Genomic DNA, 24,584 nt, shown 5'->3' on the forward strand with positions numbered 1-24,584 from the left:
CCTTTTTTTTGGAGGGGGTCCCCCTCATACCTGATATGTTGATATGCTGCAGGATGTGCATGAGATTTGGAGGTCATTGATGTAGAGTGAATACAAAAATGGACCTTGGAATTATTAAGGTGAAAGCCTTTCTAGGCTCATGGAATGAAATTCCATGCGCTAGAGTTGTGCACGGGGTCTGTCCATCTGATCTGTGCGTCAGATCTGTGTCACTTGTTAATAACGGATGTATAAGGAGGGAGATTAGCTGTCACCAATCCTGATGACGTCATCAGAAAATTAAAAATCCTGTCTCCATCGAGAATGGAGCCTCCATATTTCAGATCCCCAACTGAGCACTTCAACGAACAGCGCCACACCTGAGATCGTGAGACATACATCATAATTCTCCTTGTATACCATGAGTATGATAGTAGTGATGACAATGATGCTGCAATTAGTGATATTGATGCATAGAAGACGACGCAAAAGATGACATCTGAGACGCTTGTCGCGAGCTTGGAAAAGAAAGAAGCTTGAACGCAAGACTCGTTCTGGTCGACCATTCAAACGATCTATCGCTAGGCTCTCCTTGGCGTTCTACCGAGACGTGACACTGGTGGAGCGCGCAGGGGTATGCACAAGACTCCTTCTGGCAGTCCACAGCGGATCCCAAACATCAACACGCCTGTCCATCGTGCTAGCCGCCGCCTTCTAGGCCTAGCGCCGAAGTACAGCCATCTGCCGAACGACTCCTCAAATGCCCAAGTTCCTCAGACCTCCCAAGCTAAGGCAAATCCCAACCCTACGCCGGTGACTCTACAGAACACCAAGGCGCCAGAGTGCTTTTGCGGGGAAGCGTTTGAAGATGTGGAGGACTGGCTCGACCAGTTTGAGCGAGTGGACAAAATCAACCAGTGCAGCGCAGACCAGAAGCTTTGTAATGTTTATTTTGCCCTTCAGGATAATGCTAGAACGTGGTTCGAAAACCACGAGGCCAGCTTATCCACATGGAATGACTTCCGCTGCCAGCTGGTCGACACTTTCGCGAGAACTGACCGATGAGACAATGCGCTGCGCCTGCTTGAAGTGCGCATCCAGAAGCCGAATGAGAGCGTGGCTATGTTTGCGGAAGACATGGCTCGCCTTTTTCACCGTGCCGACCCTGATATGAGTGAGCCAAGGAAGCTGCGGCATCTCATGCATGGTGTCAAAGAACAGGTGTTTGCCGGCTTGGTACGCAACCCACCTAAAACTGTGAGAGAGTTCGTTAAGGACGCTACGGCTATAGAGAGAGCCCTACAAGACCGGTGCCGCCAGTACAACCGACCCGTTAACTGCGCTTCGACGACTGCGGCGGCGCTGAATGCAACCGATAGGACCACTCTTCAAGACCTCATTAAAGAAATTGTCCTTGAGGAGCTCCAGCTAATTACGGCTACGAAGGCTCAGTCATCACAGGCCCTCGTGGAAGCCGTCAGGAATGAAATTTGGTATGCCTTATCACCGTCTGCACCATGTAACCAGTCTCACCCTGTCGACAAGGCGGCAGATATTTCAGAGCCATACCACGCTCCACAACCGGTCAGCCTCACGGCCGACGTTCCTGCACCTTACCACGAGCCACAACACGAGCTATGCCGCAGTCCTTCGCCGCCCGCCTCCAGACTATGCCCCACCAAGCTCATCGAGCCGCCAAGAGACGCGATTCTTCCATGGACCTCAGTGGGCGCTTTCCAGGCACTTTCAACCACGCCGAACTGACAGGTGGCGCAGTTATGATAACCGACCACTCTGTTTCTACTGCGGACAACCTGGCCACGTGTATTGGTACTGCCGCTACCGCGAAGAGGGGCAAGCCTTTCCGCCTGCTTCTGCTCGCCAACACCTCAACGCCAACTCTGCGCAAATCGAGGACGACCCTCCGGTCAGCAGGCAAACCAAATCCCCGGGCTTCCGCCACCGCTCCTCCCCATCACCACAGCGTTATCTTTCGCCGATGCGTCGTAGCATTGCTGACGTTAGCAGACAGCGGTCCCCAAGCCCTCACCGGGGAAACTAAAAGCCGCAACCTCGCGAGGGGAGGTTGCAACCAGTCGAAAAGTGCCAAACCCCTCACCACCGCCGCAACCGCCGACAACATGTGCTTTTGACGCCGCTGTTAACATTAACATTGACATTGTCGCACTACCGCCGAAAATGCCGCCCAAGATGAGCAGCCCCGACGACAAAGCTGACAGCGCCGACCTTGCCGCACTTCCGCCACAAATGCCGAAAGAGACGAGCAACCCGGATGAAGTTGTTAGTGCTGACCTCGCCGTTTCTATTGACGGGCTGAAGGTACATGCTCTAGTGGATACCGGAGCGGATTTTTCAATTATTAGCCAGAAACTGGCTGATACGCTGCGTAAAGTAAGAACCGCATGGACTGGGCCAGTAATTAGAAGTGCTAGGGGTCAGCTACTGGCACCGACAGGGAAGTGCACTGCCCGGATAGGAATAGAAAACGCGGTGTTAGTTGGCAGTTTCGTTATTCTCCCTGACTGTTGCAAAGACCTCATCTTGGGCATGGACTTTCTGAGCCTTCATGGGGCTGTAATCAGCATTCGGGACAGCGTCGTTGCCTTCACCAAAAATCATGGAGACCTTGGTTATGCGGAAGTACCACTGATGCCCTTACGCGTCGCCAAGGAGACGGTGATATTACCTCCGCAATCATGCTCTCTTGTTCAAGTGAAGTGCGACGTGGCGCATACCGGCGATGGAATCGCCGAAAGGGCAGTCACCCTGGTACTAAGCCGAGGTGTTTCTATAGCTCGGGGGCTAGTCAACTTGACCGATGGACAGACCGAAGTGCTGCTGACAAACTTCAGCGACGAGCGTCAGCAAATTCCGAAAGGCACAACTGTGGCCTTTTTCGACAGCATCCCATATGCGCAGCACTGCTTCTCACTGCAACAGGAAAGGCCAATGTGCAAGACGCCCGTAACTATCATCGATGTGAGCCCATATTTGTCTTCTTCAGAACGGGACCGCCTTTTGGGTCTCATAGATCAATTTCGAGACTGCTTTGCTTCCGAATCGCGGGTTGGCCAAACGCCCTTGACAAAACATCGAATCGTTATGGATGACTCGATTCACCCAATTCGACAAAATCATTACCGTGTGGCTCCGAAAGAACGTGAAGCCATTCAGCGCCAGGTGGCCGAAATGCTTAGAGACGACGTTATCCAGCCGTCACAGAGCCCCTGGGCACGGCCGCTCGATGGAAGCGCACTGGGTGCGGCCTGCTGCGGCGCGCCGCCGTCAATGGGCAAGCGCATCCTTGGGGAGTTTACAGTTGCGCCCGCTATTTCTGCTGAGGGTGCCACTGTTCGAGGACACGTCGCCGCCGGGGTCGCCGGCTCCGAGCACGCGGTTTGCTTCCTTTCAGGGCATGTTCGCCTCGCGTCTGCATGGTAAACGCAAACTTTTTTGTGTGTGCGTGTGCAAGCATGTTAACGTTGATACTGGATGCATTTGTTTTTTAAGGCGAAAGCCGTTCTAGGCTCATGGAGCGAAAATCTATGCGCAGAAGCTGTGCCTGTTATCTGTGCATCGCATCTGTGCACTGGTGTGCCAGTCGCAAAAACGGACATGCAAGGAGGGAGATTAAGAATGAAAATGATTGATGGTGATAGGTATTCAATAAAAGTTATAAATAGACATTGATAGAGGTAATGACCAATGCTAATGAGTAATATGTGTAAAATGACCAATATGTGAAACGACGACATGTAATGACGACTGCTGATTCTAAATGAGTAACCTGCTTAGTTATGAGTGATAAGGGCTACAATGACTACGCAGGCAGACTCATCATGACTCAGAAACGACCAATATATTAAACGACGACTTGAAATGACGAACTGTGGCAAAAAATGAGAGGCAAATGATAGGAGAAGGGTAGGCTTTCGCCGTCCTGCGCTTAAGAGACATCTAAGAGACCCTCTAATTTTATCTGCTGAGCTCGCTTCAGGTAAAGGCAGCACCGAGGAGTGGAAATGCACTCGCTTCCTCTGAAATGAAAGCGGCACTGAGGTTAAAAAGTCCAGATGCTGAAGCATAATGCCCTATCAGCTGCCATTGAATTTGCTACAAGGGACAGCAGATTGGACTTGTTGGTGATTAATTATAGGTTAACCGTGCAAACAACGTGATGGGAACACAGGAGCAGAAGACGGCAGAACCGCGCTAATTGTGTCGTCCTCTTTTTCTGTGTTCCCGTCACGTTGTTAAACCTATTTAATTACCAGGGAGCTGGCCAGTGAACTAGGATTTTTAACGATGTGTTGTGAAGCAGATGAACACGATGAGGTAGCACCAGAAGCTTTTCTCGCAGGTTATGTTGCGAGGACATATCAGAAAAAGCTACGAAGGGTTTTTTTTTATATAAGCTTGCAATTGGTTCTAAATTTTGCAGCGCTAGTCTGAGTGGCCTTGCAAGTAAAGGAGCCTGTGCATACAACATGTGTTTATACTGTTGAGACTGTTTGAGCCGATGCAATAAAATGAAAAGCCACGTTCCACACCACAGAAAATCCGGCGCCCGCTCTGTCGGCGGAAAGTGGGAAAAAAACCTGTCTGGTAGGAGGCACTTTAGTTGGTGATATGGCCAGACACCTTTGGCGCAATGAGAACACATGACATGTTCAATGCAGCAGGAGCTGTCAAACCAGAGAGAGTCAATAAGATGTAAGGGTGAAATGGGAATTATTGAAAGCGGGACCCTTAGATCCCAAGTTAGGCACACTATACTCCTATAGAGCACGTTCGTACGGCTTTGGTAAAGAGGGGCATTATAGAGCTATGTGTAGGGTGCTATTTCATATAATGCGGTGGCTTAAGGCTGCATTCTAATGATATGCGACAGAGGCAGCAATTACGGGATACAGTGAATAAGCAGGTAGCAAAGTGCGGGCACTCTAACGAGGCTCCTCAAGGAGACTTAAGAACCCCAAGTTTTGTTTATCACTACCAGGTTGTTGCTTAATTTATGCGATATTTGGTAATGGTTTTGAGGCGACATGTCAGTCGAGCAAGAGCCTGTTGCAGGAAATATAGTCAACTGGACCAGTTACAGGTTAATGAAAACCAAGGACAATGGAGGCTTGATGTACCCCGCAAAGGAAGTAATCAAGCTTTGTCAGCTTACGAGCACCTTCATTAACAGGATGATGAAATCTGAAGAGGTCCGGTGAAGTAGCAAGCTGTGTAAACTTTTGGTTTCATCATCGTTTTCTCACTGTACACAGTACCTGCAGCTAATCTATAAAAACAATGATCGTGCCCATGCTAAGGCGCTATGTAAGATATCATTAAGTTGCTGCCCCCACTAATAGCGAGCTGGGCTGGAAATGTCAACTCAACAGTGGAGCGATGTTTATGGCTATGGCATAAACCTCTCTCAAGAAAGGTTTTCCGTCTGCGATTGGTAATTTTCTTCCTTTTTTTCTGTGGCCATTAAATAAGCATACTCGGCTGCTCGCTGAATCTCGGCTGCAGTTGCGCTCTGACGCGTGAACATTCTTGTGATCACAGCTAAGAGTTTCACAACAGCAACATACGATGCGCGTTCTGCCATTGAAAATTACGAACCAGCAAAATTATATGGCTTTGCGAGCAGGCAATAAAAATAGTAATAAACACTTTCGGCGCATATACGTAGCACCTTGAGGCAGACCGGCTCTATCAAGCGCGCTTACTTTGTCCGGTCATGCAAAATGCAAGAAGCCATGACGAATAGCGTTCTGGCGTACAAAGTTTAAGGTCTCCAACTGAGCAGAAGATCCCAGGTTATCATCTAGATTTAACCTAATAAACATCTTCATATTTCCACCGTAAAATTTGTCATAATGAGATAGAAAGGTGGGTTACATGTCGCATTTTCACAGAGGTTGCTCATAGTAGGAGATTTTTTTATTGGATAGCACTGGCAGCTTAGAACAGGTTGACATCAATTTGTGTATAAAAGCTGTATGCAGGAATAAGTAAGTGGTATGAAAATGACACACGGAATTCGCGACATAGTTAATTAAGTGGTTGTGCATTAGGCTACCATGGCAGCTGAACAGCTTCGAATTGTTAACAGCCGGGTCGATGAGAGAAAAGCTTGTGTGAAGCCATAGGGACCGGGCAGCTGTACGGGTGGCGCCGCCTCTCGGTGCATCGCTCAAACGCCGGAATGCGCCAACCCCGGCCGGCGCATTGCCAGCGCATTGGAGCATACTGTTTGTCGTTGGTTTGTGTGGAAATTGGAAATCCTAAGGTTTAGATGACGTTGTGCGTGAATATACTATCCTCAAGAGAACAGAAAGTTGGGCTAGTTGTGTGAATATGTCCAGTGAAATGAAGTCTGGCCAAACAAGGCTGGCGAAGCGTGGTGCGTTGTTGGCTCCACTGGCAGCTACGCAAACTCGTCGGACGTTTTTAAGTCGATTCATTTCTACGGGTTTACACAGAAGCATGAGTGGCGGGTGACCTAAGCATGGTTCTTTGAAAGGCAAAGGCACGAATCTACGTATTTGGTTACTGTGTGGTCATGGAAAGTGCCGAATTTTTAAAATTCCACTTGCTACTGGATGCTCAGTGCCTTCTGTTCCCCAGGAGTGACGGCACGAGAGTCTCGGAGTCGAAGCCACACTCCTTCATCTGTAGTCACTTTATTGACAATTGGACATCGAAGTAACCCAACAATGTAAGTTACAACGCTAGCATTTCCCCGCCTGTGTACAAGAAAACCCCAGCACGGAAAAAGAAAAGGCAGCTCCAGCATCGTCGTTCGGGCTGCGTTACGATCTTCAGTGATGGGCAGAGACAATGTTTATGCAGATACTTTCGCTGACATAGTCAAAGATAATTTACTTTTTTCTCTTAACAGAAAGCAGATAGGAGACATGAACATTTCCTATTACCATGATCTTGTCATTTTTCCTCTTTTCGTTTGTCAACCAATGAAAATGCGTTGAGAGCTCTGCGTTGATACTCTTAGAATTTGTTAACATTTGTTTGTGGCATGCCCATTTTGCCTAATAAAATCACTCATTTCACAGCTCAATCAATACCGCATGGTCACAAAATCTGCTATCGGCTTCATATAAAAGTCGAACAAGAAAAAAAAATACAATTTAATGTGTGGAAACGAGCATAAACATAGCAGGACCCTATCTAAAGCAGAAGCAAACTACTCGACAACAGAAAAAGAATGCCTTGCAGTGGTATGGGCGGTTATGAAGTTCCGCCCTTATTTGTACGCTCGCCCCTTTGAAGTCGTTAGCGACCATCACTCTCTTTGTTGGCTGACGAACCTAAAGGACCCTTCAGGGAGACTCGCGCATTGGAGCCTTCGATTACAAGGATTTGACATGGCCATTATTTACAAATCTGGAAGGAAGCACACGGATGCTGATTGCCTTTCCCGAGCGCCGGTCGAACCTTCCACTATGACTGATGAAGACACTGCGTTTTTAGGTGTCATAGATGACGCAACGCTTTCCCAACAGCAGCGAGAGGACCAGCATTTTTTTGCTCCCTCTTATTGATTTCTTGGAAAAGCGAACTACGGTTGTGCTTAAGATTTTCGCTCGAGTAATGCCTTCGTTCTTTATTCGCAACAACATGCTTTACAAGAAGAACTTTCGCCCTGGGGAAAACAGTCATTTACTCGTCGTCCCATCAGCTCTCCGCAGCGAAGTTTTGCAAGCGTGTCACGACGAGCCAACCGCTGGTCACCTAGGCTACACCCGCACTTTGGCTAGAGTACAGCATGGATACTACTGGCCAAAACTGCCGGCGACAGTGAAACATTATGTGCGTACGTGCATAGACTGCCAGCGCCGTAAATCACCCCCTGTAAAACCAGCTGGCCTACTCCACCTTCTTCAAGTGCCAACGACACCTTTTAAACAAATCGGCATGGACCTCCTGGGACCATTTCCGACATCCACAACAGGGAATAAATGGATAATTGTCGCCACCAATTATCTAACCCGCTACGCGGAGACCAAGGCTTTGCCAAGGAGTACCGCCGCCGAAGCAGCTAGGTTCTTCGTTGAGAACATTGCCCTGAGGCATGGCGCTCCGGCACTTATTAAAACTGACCGAGGAACTGCATTTACGACCGAACTTTTGGAGACCGTTCTCCGCCTCAGTGGCACCAGTCATCGTAAAACTACAGCCTATCACCCTAAAAACCAATGGGAATGCCTGAATAAGACCATCGCAGACATGCTTTGCATGTACGTTGACGTGAACCACAAGAATTGGGACGAAATTCTTCCCTACGTCACGTTCGCCTACAATACGGCACGCCAAGACACCACTCGTATGACACCATTCAGCCTCCTTCACGGGCGACCAGTAACAACTATGCGTGATGCAATGTTGCTCCCGAATGCCGACACCGATGATCTCTATCAGGACGCCAAGGAATTCGCTCAGCGTGCAGAGGAAGCTCGACAACTAGCGCGTGTGCGGATCAAAAATCAGCAAGAGCACGATGCACGACGCTACAATCATAGACACCGACATGTCATGTACGAACCTGGCTACAAAGTGTGGGTCTGGACGCCTATTCGCCGCCGTGGACTCTGCGAAAAACTATTGCGGCGATACTTCGGGCCCTATGTTGTTCACCGATGTTTAACCGACGTCACTTATGAGGTGGTGCCAGACGAGGTGTCGACATCAAAGCAACGCCAGCAACAAGCAGACGTCGTCCACGTTGTGCGTTGAAGCCGTACAACTCGGACTGATCTCATCGAGACAATGCTTCCTGAGGAGGGGGGCAAATGACGCATAGAAGACGACGCAAAAGATGACATCTGAGACGACAAGCGCGAGCCTGGAAAAGAAAGAAGCTTGAACGCAAGACTTGTTCTGGTCGACCATTCAAACGATCTATCGCTAGGCCCCTCTTGGCGTTCTACCGAGACGTGACAATATGATGACATATTCCTTGCTTTCTGTTTATGTATACTGTATGTTTTTATTGCGCAACACTCACTCTTCTGTTCATACACACAATGTGCATTTGATTTATTTTGTCACTTCCTTTACCTAATGCAACTTTTATTTTTTTTTTTCATCTTTAGGTTTTCTCAGGTATGTATTTTCACTTATAAACAATGTCTCATGTAGTTCAAATAGTTCTTTTTTTTTTTCTGATTTCTAGAACCAAATGATCTCACCGCTGTAAACAAGCCATTCCTGTATTGTCATTAGTGGTTTTGCTGTTGTTGTTATGTTGCTTTGCCTCTATTTTGAAGTGGAAAGCTTCACTAGGCTAGTCAACTCCAAGTCTCATGTGTGCTCCGTCGTTAGAAACACATATAAAGCCCCGCTTTAACCAAGCCATATGAATGTGCCCTAGTGGCCTATAGGGGTAACGTGAATGCAACGGTCCTGGCAGGCTGAGTCTGACATAATCGTCCCATGTGAAACGAGACCCAAGTTGGCAGCTCCTGCCAGGGGACCACGGTCATGGACACGGATACGGCACACAGCGACAAGCGGTTAGACCTGGCGTAGTATTGCTTTCGCAATAAAAACCACAGCTGCGCATGCGCAAACCACCAGATGTCACAGGAAAGGCGCAGGTGGTCGGAGCCACCGCTGCAGCCGCAACCGCCGCCGCGAATCCGCCGGTGGACCTTTAGCCGGTTTCGCGCGCTTTCACCGAGCTGTGTTTACATCTATACAGAAGTGTAACGGTGATGATAATGTGGAATCGGAATAAAGTTTAATCTTATGTGTAAGGTGCAACCGTGAACAACAAGGTAAACCACAACTACGCAAAGGAAGCACAAGCTAAGCGATGGCATCGCCGAAGCTTTTCGCTTCTGATATCCAGCTAAGCTAAGCCACCAAAAAAAATATTCTTTTGTTGTTTTGTTTTTGTTTCTTGGTGCTGAGAACTAGTCAAGCTGGATTTTCAGCTTTCTTTTCTGCACTCCCCCACTTCATGAGTGAAATAACGGATATATGTATAATCACAATGATAGCAGTAGTGATGATAATGATGGCGCATTTAGGTGATAATGATAATGAGAGAAAATGTGACACACCAGTGCAGCAGCAATGCTCCGGCTTTCGCATTTCTGCAGCAGATTCCATAGTGCTCTCGAAATGTTTTTTTATCTATGGAACTCATATTTACTATGACAGTGGTGGAACTGGCAACTGGCTTCGTGTAGCAGCTTTTGTAGCAGAAGAAATCGCAGTTTGTAGCAGAAATTTCAAGTTTTGTAGCAGGAAATATGGCATTTTGTAGCAAATATTCGAGCTTTCGTAGCAGAAAAAGAAAACCTTCTGCAGTAAAATTTCAAATTTTGAGAGGCATAAATAAAGGAGGCTTGTTTTATTTCTGGAACTAAATTGTTTATATGTTTATAACAACCATAGCCATGCAAAAACAAGCTTCAAGCTCAAATGCAGTTTAAAGTGCTGTTCTTTCCTTAAAAAGCCCCAAATAAGCAAACAGGAGGTTCTGCTACAAACAAAGCCGTTTTTATCCAGAGGGAAGGCATAACGAGATATGCAACTACACTATAAACATTGCAACCTTGGAAAGAAGGTATACCTAGCTGTCTTAATATAAAAACTCTGCAGAAATTCAGAACTGCCGCTTCTTAAAACTGCAACTTTAAGGCCCTATTTCTTCTCTTGCCTTGATGACTCCAGCTTGGACAGTGCCGCTGCGAGCCTTTCCTGTCCATTCTACAGAAGGGCTTGTCCACTCTCAACGTCTGCAAAATTTTTAGACTTGACGCCTTTTGAGAAAAGCAGCTCAGCATTGGTGCTCTTATTCCTGGCCAGCCTGGTCTCTTCCTGTACCTTTTCCTGATTCTGACCTTTTTTCTGGGTGTCCTTATCCTGTACATCAAGGTAAAGTCGATGCGCCTCTTTCCTTCAAGACCCATGCTGATTGGAGGAAAATGGGGAAGAATACTCTTGCAGATCCCGGAGAAGATTTTTCTTTTTTTCCCCCGCTGCTGAGGCTGCTCAGTGAAAAGGCGCGATGCGCGGGGATGCAGAGCGAGCGCCTATTCCGTGTGTTATTCGCAATCTTTGCTTTCATTCTTTTTCTTCCGGTGGTTTGGCGGAGTGGCTGGTTAATCAAAGCCATGCAGGGACTCGGAGTCATGAGCCTGCTTCTTCGCAGCACACTGCAGGGATTCTGCATATGCTGAGTGAAAATGTCCAAGGATACCCGTGTGCAGGGCTGCAAATATATTGAGCACCTGCGCATGAGTTAAGCTGGGAAATTATACAAGATGTTCCATATAAGGTGTTGTACTTAAGGTACAGAAGCGGCCAACAGAGTCCAGTGCGCGCGAACAGAAGCAGTCGAATCCTTAGCACTCCATCCGCTGCTACTCAGGCCATCGCAGCCCATATCTCACTGGTACGGGGGAAAAAAAAAAAAAAAAGGAAGCAAGCGTGCATACTGTATGCGTTGGCCAGCCTGCTCGCACATCCTTTGCGCGCGCGCGCACACACACACACACACACACACACACACACACACACACACACGCGCGTGCGCGCATGCACACAAATATCCGCGCATTGGATATCTTCAGCCCCCTCTCACTCACTCCCAGTAGATCGAAAAAAACAAAACAAATACAACAGTAGGAGACACAGAAGTGACGTAGACAAACGTCAATTTTGTGTCACGTGATTGTCCGCCCAGAATCTGAAAAAATATTCTTCCACCTTGCACAGTGTTGCCAGCAGATGTCAGTTTTGATTTTGCGGCAGTTCAGTTTCACTACCGGCAGAGTTATTCAGCAACTTTTGATGCAGGCAGGGCGCAAAAGTAGGCCAAAAGTGATTCATGTAGCAGGATTTATGATTTGGCGCAGTTTGGCACTCTACCACTGCTATGAAAAGTGTGGTGCCTAAACTAAACCCCTGAGGTATGTTGTTCTCCTGAATGAAATTCCCTAAGAAGATTGAGCCCAGGTGGACATAAAATGAATGGTCAGACAAGAAATCCTTGAGGTAAATAAACATCCTCTCAATGCTCTAGCAGGTGTTGTAAGCCTTCTACACATCAGGACAGATTGCCAAACAGGGTTGTGTATGTATAAAACTCTATAGCCAGACGAGATGACCAACTGTAGAATGTGCTCTTTTTTTTTCTTCTCTTAAAAGCTACATTGGCGACGTGAAGAAGATTGGAGAGTGCAAGCTGTTTCATCACATCCTACTGAGCATGCTTTCGTAGGATTTGATGAAACAGCTTGCGACTATTATTGATCTATAACTACCAGGGAAAGTTGGCAGCTTTCCAGGTTTGAGAAATGGCCTTTGCCCAAGCCTCTGGTATTTTTCTCATGACTGATATTTTATTAAAGAATCCATATAAAAGAGCCGGTACAGCAGGTTCAGACACGTATAATAGCCTCTCGCAATCAATTTCATCATGGCCAGGTGCAGTCGGTTTACCTGTGGACAGTGCTCTATGGAAATCTTATAGTAACTAAATTATTACAAGGCTGCTGCCATTGGTGAGAATTTCTTGTTTTTCAGGGTATTTTTGTGCTTCGAAAAGAAGTCTGTGTGCTGTAATAAACTAGAAACTAAAAAAAAAAAAACTGTTCCTCTACTAACATGTCTGCCTCTTTTTGTATACTTCTTGTGTACTAGGCGCTGTCAGAAAAGGCTGTTAAGCATGCAAACTAGCTCTCACATTTTAATACTTCTTTTTTAACGTGAATAAACTGTTTACGGATGATACACAGCTTTGCCAGGAAGCCCTCTGAGCACTGCTCTCAATGCGCTGTGCTTGGGCTCTACCACTCGACAGTAATTTAATAAAACTAAATCCTTAGCAAAAACAGTCAGCCTACAAAGACTTTATCTATCTTTATTGATAGCTTTCTCTTGTCTTATTATGATGTAGGATACGTATAAGGTGAGAACAAAGAAGGAGGCCAAAACCATACCAGCCAGCAACATCCATATATTTGAAATATGCACCTTGAAAGTGAGTAATACCGGAAGAAATTTCTTTAGAGAATGCCAGTATCCGCAACAAGCTTCAGCAGAACCCATTAGAGTCTCAGCACACTGCCCTGTGGTTTGTAAAATGCAACCAAGCTTTAGACTGCACAGTTTGCACCTGACGTCACGTGGCCCTGCGTATGAACAGAATTTAAACAGGACAGCATAGTTATAGGCATATTTGTCAATCTTACCAAGGTGTTTGGTCTTATAAATAATCACCTATTTATTCAGAATATTGAACTCACTTATCAGATCATATCTAGAATATTGCCAACGAGCAGTTGCTGGGGATGGCTTGGTGACACAAACTTTCCCTCTTTGACACAGTGTTCCACTAAGAAGTATACTTGGGCCATTCCTTTTTAATATTTATATTAACGACATCATCAATATATTTCCTGTCGCAAAGTTTTTTATATACACAGATGATACAAGCATATTTTTACCTGGAGAAAATGTCCCATGATTTAACCGATATCGCAAAATTGCATGCTCAAACAACTAGATGAAAGGAACACACATATAGAAACAGAAAAAAATATACAGCACTTTACAAATTAATGCAAAGAAAAAAAAGGCAGTTATTTTTTGAGCCAAGCATGAAGAGGCTACTTCAACAAAATGCATATTTAGAAATAGCGCAACAATTCAAAACTCTTGACATTGTGTTTCGCCAGCAACGTCTTGGGATGACCACATGTCCCATATTATTACCAAGTTGTCACAAATTACTGGTTTCCTCTATCGCAAAGGTGATATCTTATTGTCCTCTGTCACATCGTTAATTTATTGCTTTTTACTTAAATCACACCTTAGTTACTGTAGTCTTATCTGGGGAACTAAGACCCAGAAAAATATGAATAAATTGCTTATACTGGAAAAAAGAATGTTAAGGACTGTTCAGAAATTGCTTAGGCTGCATCACACACGAAATATTTTTGTAGCGTAAAATTATTCCAGTAACAAACATATATGAATATCATCTCAGCTGAACACCTAAGGGGAGACACTGGTCTTAAAATGAAAATTTTTATTTTTAGAGATATAATAACGAAATTGGGTGTGTATATGTATTTCTTCCTCCTGTTTTCAAAAATGTAATTAGTTTTACTCTATCTCAATTAGTTCTAATGTTATTGGGAAATAACCAAAGCCTAATTTGGTAATTTCTTACGGGTCGTTAGGACAGTTTCCCTCAATATTTTTTCGTTCCGATTAAAATGTAGTTGTAGCCAAAGACCTGCCATGTGGAGCTATGCTATTTATATTATCATTGATGTACATCACAGTATAAAAATATTCAATTATGTAGATGCCCCACAATTCGAAAATATAATTAGCTGACATTATTGTTCAATAAATTTGATATGTTCAACTTAGCAATATAAAAATAGCATAGCTCCACAGTTCAAACCTTTCTGAATTCAACGGTATAAGATTTATTAAAATTGCACCACAAAAACCCAATGAAAAGTTCCGTAAGGCTAGTCATGTCACCAAAAAACATGAAGCTGAGAAAAACTCGTTTGAAGTTTTGACACTGAGTGCAGAAAATATTGGGAAGAATCTTCGACAACGGATGTTACTCAGATGTTCCCTATCAGTTTCCCTACAAAACAAAACAAAAAGTGTCTTATTCCATCCAAGGAAACGTTTAAAAAAAAAATGTCGAATGTGTAAGTGTGATGAAATTATAGAGGTTACTTTCGAGAAGTTAGGGGTTGACTTTTTTTTTTTTTTGTTTTGTTTTGTTTTTTGTTTTTTTTGAGGTGAAAGTGAGGACCGGAGCCAAGGAGACGAGAGCTCCACCGGGCAAACAGTTGGGGAAGAGAACTGCTTCGCTTATTCTTGGGGAAGAGAACTGCTTCTGTTCGAAATCGCAGTTTTCGCAGACAAGCAGAAGCTTTACAGCAAGGCCGTACTTCTTATCTGTTGCCTTGCTCAAACGCAGACTTCCTGCGCCGCAGGTTCCGCACTTCGCTTGCGCGAAAAAATTGTTCAAAACCTTCAAGTCCACAATCACGAACTGGGTACCGGCATCAGCTGTCTGGTAATCCGCACTGACGCCAAGAAGGTCAAACTTGCGCTGGGTTGCTGACTTTTCCGACAGAACGGACTTTGCTTGCGCCGATCGCTCAACACGCTGCGCCTGCTCGGTCGACGAATAGTACACAGCATCAACACGAAGTGCACCACGATCCGAGATACGATTCGTGCTGCAACTTGGTCCCGCGGTGTCGTCATCGGGCAGCGTGCTTGATGTACCCGGCGGATCCAACGAGTCCGGCACTGCAGGCCCCGGCGACGCACTGGTGGCCGCTGCCTGCTGTTTTTTGTTCCACGGACGTTTCTTCCGGCTTCCAAAAGCTCGTTGCGTGCTCGGTTTCAATCGACTGTCTCCCGGCATCTCGATCGCAAAGAGAAACTCCCGGCACAAGGCGGAAACACGGCGTGTAGAGAAACACGAGCGCAAAAACAGACGCGCACGAAGCGACAGCCACAGCGGCGAACGCAAGAGAAAGAAAAAAAAATGACGTAGACGGTCACACCAGCCAATGGGAGGCGCAGAACGGCGCGCGCGCTTCGCGCGCCGCGTGCGAGCCAATCAGCGACCCGAAAACGGCCTTCGGGAAACCGGCCCGAACCGCCGCTCGGCTTGAGCGACGCCATTTTGAGATAGCTCAAATTGCGCACAAAGAAACCAGCTTCAAAACAAGCCCAAGATGGCGGCGATCGGCCGGCTGCAACGCCGGCGGCGCGCGCGGGAAGTTCGAACAAAGTCTCTCTTTTCGGGGCCATTTCGTCGCTGCCGTGGTGTTTTGAAAGCCGATTTTATCGCATTTCCCGACCGAATTCAGCGTTAATAATTTTACTGTAGATGCTCGAAAGGATAAGCCTTCCGAAAATGAGTTTTTCCCAAAATCGACTTTTTGACCATTTTCGTCCGTTTTAAGACCCGCGTCTTAGAACCTTTGAATAATATATCTTTCATTAAAAACCTCTCAGGCTTAAAAAAAAAAATGCCAGGAAAGTTACAAGACAACAAATAAAGATGTGTAGAATACTAAAACATTTGAAACAACGAATGGTCTGCAAACTTTACAAAACCGGCTTCCACAACTTCTTTGTTGATGCAGGTCATAACACTGCAATCTACTACATTTATCTTCTAATATTTCCTTGGTTATTTGTATCCTTTCTGGAATGAAAGCCCAATCCTCTCCTGAATACCACTCTATGTTATTTGTTTACTAGAATGACTTGTCTTTGCATTTGTAAATGACCAGTGTGGGATCAAACTTAAAATAGAAAATGCACAATGCGAAGTAGCCAGGTTTATCTTTAGTTTTTAGTTAGAACATTTCCCCAGCAGCCCTACTGCAAGCCACAAGATTTAAGAGCTGGCCATGCGTCGTCATCGCGAAATATTAGTTATTCTAATTATTTTATCACAATAAAATAAAAATAGAGTAAGGAATATTACTTGAGCCCATTTCTCGTCATCCTACACACTCCTACCATACTAAATAAGTTGCCATGTTTTCATGTAAAACTAATGTATTTAAGTACTCGTTCTTTTCCCATACCCTCGCTAAAGGGAATGGTCTATCCGCAGATGTTATCAATTGCGAATCAGTCAATTTATTTTTACAAACTCTAAATGAAGCATAGGGCTATATGTATCCCTGTTTTAGGCCAAGTTCGATGCCAAGTTTGATGTCAATTCTCTACCTCTGCACACGATTTAGTATTTTGTTTCGTGTTCTGGTTTTGACCCTGTTCGCCTGCTATTTCTGTTGCAATGTACTCCTCATTTTATCATTACGTCTCTACTCCACTCCTGCTTAAGGCCAGTAACACAGGCCGGCAGTATCTGACAAACAAACAAGAGTCATTACATTTGCATTTTCCAAGTGTTTGTTTTTATTCCTTTATGCATATAAGCCCAGTGCTTGTTTTATGTTTGTCTATATAATGCTCTATAGCGCTGTGTGATGAACGTATACAATACTTCATTTTTCATGAGCATTATCTTCACTTACATTGCCAAGCTGTTGAAAGAAAGCCTTTACTTTGGTAACCCTGCATCATAATGTATGATGTGACGATGAAATAAATATTATTAACTGCGCGCGGGTTACCTCATATGCTCCGTGCTGCAATGGGCTCCCTTCTTCTCTTTACATGGAACAGCCTCCTAGGGCTACAAATCACAGCTGGTCGCAACAACCAGCGAGAGGCTCAGCAAGGTGGTCCTTCGCAATGGACGTCAACACAGTCATGTGGTTTTCAGATTCTCGAATGAACGCATAGTAAAAGGGTGTTTCTCTCTCTGAAGGGCTCAACTTATCCTGAGGCATTATTGTGAACTCGTTCGAATATTTATGGGAATCCCTCAATTGCAGCCATACGGCTACAAAGAAAAGCTATGCAGCTTTCTGATAAACTTTTTAGTGAAACTATTTGAGCAACACCATTCCCACTTGAAGTCACTGATCGCTCTTGCCCTACCATCTGATCTGCTGATGAGCTAACCATTCTGATAAGCTCAGTTGGTAGAGTAACTGAAAGGGTTCGATACCAGGTCAAATTTTTCTTTCACAACGAAGTTTGTAGCCGTATGGCTATGCTTGAGTGGATGACAATGGCTGTGTTGGTTCCTTCCTGGACACCATAGTAGCAAAGTTCACACAGACACTGATTTGAGCTGGTGTGGAACAAGGTACAACTTTTCTGGACTCTCTTTGTCTCACTGATGGTGCTGCAGCCATGCTTTACCCAATGCTCCTCAGTGAGTGTGAGTCACCATTCCAGTGCAAACAATTTGGTCACACAGAGAGGCAGCTACTGTCCCACTAGGTTTCAAATGCACAATCACCCATCAGGGATTCTCACGGTCACAGTAGCATGTTTCATGTGCACTGCCTCTGTCGCCAGTGTGCCTTCATTCGCTCGCACTGGCCTAAGTGGAATCTTCTGCGTAGAGAAGGTGATTTTGTGCAAATACTGCTTCACCTGAAGCAACCAGGTATTGCGTAAATGTCTGTATGGAGCTGGTGGTTCGTAAACATGGTGCACACACATCCCAGGATTCCTTTCACTGACATCAGTGCAGGCTATGTATAACTTCCTGCAGGGTAAAGCCATGACACTGCTGAAATGCTCAGAGCCCACCTTGAACCAAAGTGCAGATCATTTTCCACATTTTAATCTCTGACAGTCAACATGGGTTTCGAAAGTTGTTTTCTTGTGAAACGCAGCTTTTAACCTTCATGCATGATCTAAATTCATTGCTTGACAGGTGTTCCGTTGTCGACTGCATATTTCTTGATTTTTCAAAGGCTTTTGACAAGGTCTCTCATCAACTGCTTTTTCTGAGACTAAGTAAACTTAACCTTGACCCTAACGTTCTCAGGTTTCTTACAGATCATTCACAGTTTGTCACTGCTAATAACACATCATCCTTCACTTCTCCAGTTGGATCAGGCGTGCCACAAGGCTCAGTGCTAGGGCCTCTTCTTTTTCTTATATATATCAATGACTTACCTGATAACTTATGCTCAACAAATCTTTTCGCGGATGACTGTGTCATATACCGTGAAATTAACAGTGATTCCGACGTTGCTCTCCTTCAATCCGATATTAATCATGCCCTTTAATGGACTAACAGGTGGAACATGGAACTAAATATTAACAAATGCAAGTATATGCGTGTCTCTCGTCGTAACACTTTATTACCCTCATACCTTCTTAATAATAGTAGCCTTGAGTCTGTGCCTTGTTATAAATATTTAGGTGTATTTATTTCCCATAATCTTAACTGGAAGGCTCATATAGATCACATAACCAACAACGCTAATCGCATGCTAGGCTATATACGTCGTAACTTTAGTCTTTCCTCCAGTTCCGTAAAATTGCTCCTTTACAAATCGTTGGTTCGTAGTAAACTTAAGTATGCTTCATCCATCTGGGACCCTTATCAAGAGACACTAATCTATGAACTCGAATCTATTCAGAACCGTGCGGCCCGTTTCATTCTCTCTAACTATCATCGTAATTCTAGTGTCACTGCTATGAAATCAAGCTTACCACTGCCACTACTGTCTCAACGTAGAAATATATTCCGTCTTTGTCTATTTCATAAGATCTACTATAATAACCCCATCCTTAAGAGAAAATTCATTACGCCACCTTGCTACATGTCTGCTCGGATCGTTCGTCATAAGGTTGGTATTCCTCCATGCCAAACAAATCACTTCTACAACTCATTCATCCCCAGCACATCGGCACAATGGAATCGCCTTCCCCCATCGGTTGTTGAAGTGAGTGACCATTCTGCGTTTAAATCTGCTTTAGCTAATCATCTGATGTTAACATAGAACATTGAATTCTTCCAAACTGCCATTTGTTTATTGTTTTTAGTTCAGCTGCTGTTTTTATAAACTTTTTTTCTCTTTTCCCCCCGAATTGTGCTGCTGATTACGTGTATGATGGTATATTTCAGCAACTTTGTTTCCTGCCTGCTAGTAAAATTGTTTGTTTTGCTCACGTGGTATATTTGTGTGCTTATATAATTCGCTCATACGTCTGTGTCAGTAGCTAATAATTTGTATTCTTATATTGCTGTAACTTGCATATGTGTGTCAACAATACTACTGTTCAAATTTGTTTTAATACTGATTGCTGTTCTTTTCCTTTTTTTTTTTCTTTTATTATACCCCACTCCCCTCTGTGATGCCCTCGGGCCCTGAGGGTACTGAAATAAATAAATAAATACACTTGTGAGTGTGTTCTATACTTCGGTCGCCCCTTATTCTTTTTGCTTGCATGTGTGGTTAAAAATGGATGTTTTCCAGAAAATAAACTCAGCTGGTAGTAGGCACCAGTCCCCAGCTTGCATGAATGGGAATTGGTCCAACATTTCAGCAGCTTTCAATATGAGATGGCTATGATGAGAGAAAAGCTTGTGTGAAGCCATAGGGACCGGGCAGCTGTACCGGTGGCGCCGCCTCTCGGCGCATTGGAGCATACTGTTTGTCGTTGGTTTGTGTGGAAATTGGAAATCCTAAGGTTTAGATGACGTTGTGCGTGAATATACTATCCTCAAGAGAACAGAAAGTTGGGCTAGTTGTGTGAATATGTCCAGTGAAATGAAGTCTGGCCAAACAAGGCTGGCGAAGCGTGGTGCGTTGTTGGCTCCACTGGCAGCTACGCAAACTCGTCGGACGTTTTTAAGTCGATTCATTTCTACGGGTTTACACAGAAGCATGAGTGGCGGGTGACCTAAGCATGGTTCTTTGAAAGGCAAAGGCACGAATCTACGTATTTGGTTACTGTGTGGTCATGGAAAGTGCCGAAATTTTAAAATTCCACTTGCTACCGGATGCTCAGTGCCTTCTGTTCCCCAGGAGTGACGGCACGAGAGTCTCGGAGCCGAAGCCGCACTCCTTCATCTGTAGTCACTTTATTGACAATTGGACATCGAAGTAACCCAACAATGTAAGTTACAACGCTAGCATTTCCCCGCCTGTGTACAAGAAAACCCCAGCACGGAAAAAGAAAAGGCAGCTCCAGCATCGTTGTTCGGGCTGCGTTACGATCTTCAGTGATGGGCAGAGACAATGTTTGTGCAGATACTTCGCTGACATAGTCAAAGATAATTTACTTTTTTCTCTTAACAGAAAGCAGATAGGAGACATGAACATTTCCTATTACCATGATCTTGTCATTTTTCCTCTTTTCGTTTGTCAACCAATAAAAATGCGTTGAGAGCTCTGCATTGATACTCTTAGAATTTGTTAAAATTTGTTTGTGGCATGTCCATTTTGCCTAATAAAATCACTCATTTCACAGCTCAATCAATACCGCATGGTCACAAAATCTGCTATCGGCTTCATATAAAAGTCGAACAAGAAAAAAAAATACAATTTAATGTGTGGAAACGAGCATAAACATAGCATTTTCTTTTTAATTTTGAAGGCCGTGTAGCAGTTTTTTGTTTCGCATTCACGTTGCACCTGACACGGCTTTACGTATTTTCTCAGCAGCGTCCATTTCCTGGCCCGCCTAAATACATGTGTTTCTCATCGGCGTTTTAGTGAACGTGAGATTTCCTGATTGTGGCGTAGTATGACAAGACCGTTTTACCTCTCTCAGAAATTGCTTCTCTGGCCAATGTAAACAGATTTAGCAGCAGTCCGGCAAGCTGCAGTGACAAAGTTGTAAAAGCAATGGCTTTCCGTTATCCGGATTCCTTTACGTGCAAATAGAAAACTACATACATGGTTGTGTCCCCTCACACTCATCAGGTATCGAGGTCAGCTAGGTATTGGCCCCGTAAGTTCGTGGTACGCTGAGAAAGTAGACCACCTTAGCAAACGAGCCATCAGAGGCATTCATTTAACAATAGAACGCTCTCTTAGTTGTCGGTGGCTTATCTTACAACACAGCACACTGTGTTTTTTTTTTTTTCGATTGTATTTAACAGTTTGGCAGTATTGGACTATTGCCTTCAGATGTTCAAGGCAGGTGCGGTCAATCGCATTGAACTTCCTGCGCTGAGAGAACGCTAGCAGGAAATTTAATTTTTTTTTCTTTGCAGAACCTCCGCAGCATGTCGGAAGAAAGGCATGTATAGTATAATATTTTTTAAGTCAATTATATGTATCAGCTCCGACGTGTTCAACAAGAGCAATGTCGTATATGTAAAAATGATGCTGAGGTGGTATTACTCACTTGGCTTATATTATGATTGATAGTCTCAAGGCCGGGTTCAGTGAGCTATTGTAATTGTGCAGGAAGTCCTGGAAGTATATGTGTGTTTGCTATCCCAACCATAAATAGGATCCTACTTTTGTCTTGCTTGTTTATTTTTCTCCTTTTACAGCTCTCGTTGCAAGGTTGAAACTGGAATGCCATTTGCTATTATTCTACTCTGAATCGTTTGAGCCTATCTATTACCAAAAAAGACAGGTGCAGCATCTTTTTCATTTTACATGAACGCTGACCATTACAACTACCACTACTACGGCGCCACGGCTACACGGCTCGGCGGTATTTGATCTTCAGGCTGGTTTCGACTAGATCTAATATAAGATGGACGCGCAGTGCAGGCGCAATTCCCGTCTTCGAAGTCGCCTTAACAAGTGCCTAACGAAGGTGTTCCTAGCGCATGGTGAAATCACGCGCGCAGCATTTTCGAGTATATAACAGAAATACCATGCGCCGGGCGGTTTCAAAAAACAAAACACACACAAAAAAAAACACGCACGCCTTGTCGAGAACGGCCCTTTTCTTTTTCAAGATTTCCCGGTCAAAAAATACTCCTTGCGATTACTCAACGCAGCTCAAAGCTCTCATAGCCACACCGCAAAACGACGGGTAGGAACAGGCTCAAAAATGCCTCGCAGAACGGAAACGACTGCGCCGCTCAGCTGCCTCGGCATTCCGCTGTTTCGGCACTCCGCCGCGGGCGGCGCTGTTCCACCGAGGCGACGGTGGCGCCATACAACGGGCGCCCGGTCCCTATAATTAACACCAGGTGGGGATGGGCTGCAAGTGCTTGGGCACTGTGAAGGGAGGCCAACTTGGTAAGATGGATGCCCATTTGTGTATCTGCTCACCTTCCCAGTGCCGGGGGGTCCAGCCAGTAGCACAGCTCTGCCAGCCATCTTCTTGGACTTGATCATCTCAACAACGATGCCTGCTGCCTGCACCAAGAAGCAAGCACCAACAAGTTAAAGAATACACACTGAGTCATGACAGTTCATTGTTAACGCTGTCGAGAATGAGGGCACCATGTGAACCTGTTGTATATAGCAGGAAGCAATGCTGTACCAGACGTGAAGGGCTTAGGGACTCCAGCCATGTCTCACTAGTCCTCAGGCATTCCCTGAGCTGTGCATGCTCACAGTGCCTTCCACAGCTCAAGAGCGGCCATCAACAACATCCAGGGCTTGAAAAACCAACAGGTGAACATGCTGAGTGCATCTCTTAAACACTGCTGAATCACTTAGCTACCTCACGAAAATAAAGCGATTCAGGTACGTTAAAGACAGCATCTTGCTCTTGTTCTTTTTTATTTGGTCAGTGTTCCTTCCTTCTTTATTGCCAAACTTGCTCTCAGCAGAACAGGGTCTCTGAGAGTGTTGCAGCAGTGAAATTGTCATTCTATTCGGTATTATTTCACTGATTCAATCTAATCGCATTTCTTCGAACGTGATTGCGAGGCTATGTAAAGGGTCAATATTTTAACTTTCAGGCTTGACTGACCATTGAGATGAGTCAGTTTATTACCATTAGTTTCACCCAAACTTTGTTGTAGGGCAAGCATAGAGTCTGGCTCTGTGGACACCCGGCGTGAGATTCAGAATGTGGCACTGTCTGTACCAAGAGTCCATTTAAAAACTACTGGCACTATCAATTTCCCATCTGAAATGCACAACACACGCCCTGTGGTACTGTATTATGGGCCAAAGATTTCAACTCTCATTCCACAGTCTCAGAATTTCAGCCAGAGCCTGCAGTATGCATCTATGGGGGACTAGGCATGTGTAAACAAATCTAACCTGCATGAACATGGGTCTGCCTATTTCTCTCCGAGACCAGTCAGGCTCTGTATTGGATTCAACTTTCCCTTCTCTGCAGGTTATACTTTCTTTGTGTACTCGGCTACAAAGAGTGATCATTTTCAATCTTTTTTTAATGTTGCCTGCCTGCTTCTTCCTCAAGTGCAAAAGTTTCAAAAGCCCAGTGGACACACAACTTGAATCCATGCCTAATTTGTACGGTGAGGCAACGGCATTAGGGATTTAGGTATAGCACCTAAGGAATCAAAATTGATAGTGTGGGCTGGTAAAGATAAGAATGCACAAAGGATTACGGGTGGAACCAAGCAGTCTGGAGGAATCTCATTCATGTCCCAGAAACTGGAAAGGTTAAACATTCATTGCAGCTCAGTTTAAGCTCATTTCACATGCTCATAGGAGGAATATGATGAGAAACATTGATTGAAAACATACTTTTATTAGTATTAACTCCAGGAAGAATTGCAAAATCACTAAAAGAAACTGGTAGAGGCTGAGAGAATCGCTTTACAGCTCTTCTCGGTCCACCCTAGCTTCTAGGTTTCCCTTTCCAAACTCTTCAAGGTTATTTGCCGGTTACCTCTTGCAGCACCTGGCCCTGACTGTGTTACCTCTGTGATGATCAGAATCCTTTTTGATGAATCTTCCAATGATTTATTGGTGCTTGTATATTACTATATTGGAAGAATTTCAAATGCTTGGCATCTTTCCTGGGATGTCCCTGTGATTAAGAAATGTTTCAGGGCAGTAGTCCAATGACCAAGTCTAGCATCACTGGTTGCTGAACCTCTTCCAAACTGGCTTGGAGTGTTCCATAACAATCTGGGTAGCGAACTCTTGACATGAGCAAAGCCTACAGAGATAACAGATTATGGATTTCCCAAATTATTTTGTGGCTCTCCTTCCTCACAACGAATATTATTGTTTTCAAAGTAGAGCCTCTTTGTCAGTCTAGAGGAACTGTTC

The 24,584-nt window shown here is 44.8% G+C and overlaps 1 protein-coding gene across 3 annotated transcripts in view; it reads right to left on the reverse strand.

Moving 5' to 3' along the window:
• pont (RuvB-like helicase pontin) overlaps positions 1–24,584 on the reverse strand; it is a 91,588-nt gene that overhangs the window by 54,341 nt on the left and 12,663 nt on the right. For all 3 annotated transcript variants that reach the window (XM_084596562.1, XM_084596653.1, XM_084596613.1), the window contains exon 2: positions 22,656–22,742. In XM_084596562.1, the coding sequence (XP_084452688.1) occupies positions 22,656–22,742 (87 nt within the window). The remainder of the gene's footprint in view (positions 1–22,655; positions 22,743–24,584) is intronic.

Source organism: Amblyomma maculatum, chromosome 1, assembly GCF_055883805.1.
Source record: "Amblyomma maculatum isolate TAMU_Amacu chromosome 1, ASM5588380v1, whole genome shotgun sequence".
Lineage (NCBI taxonomy): Eukaryota > Metazoa > Arthropoda > Arachnida > Ixodida > Ixodidae > Amblyomma > Amblyomma maculatum.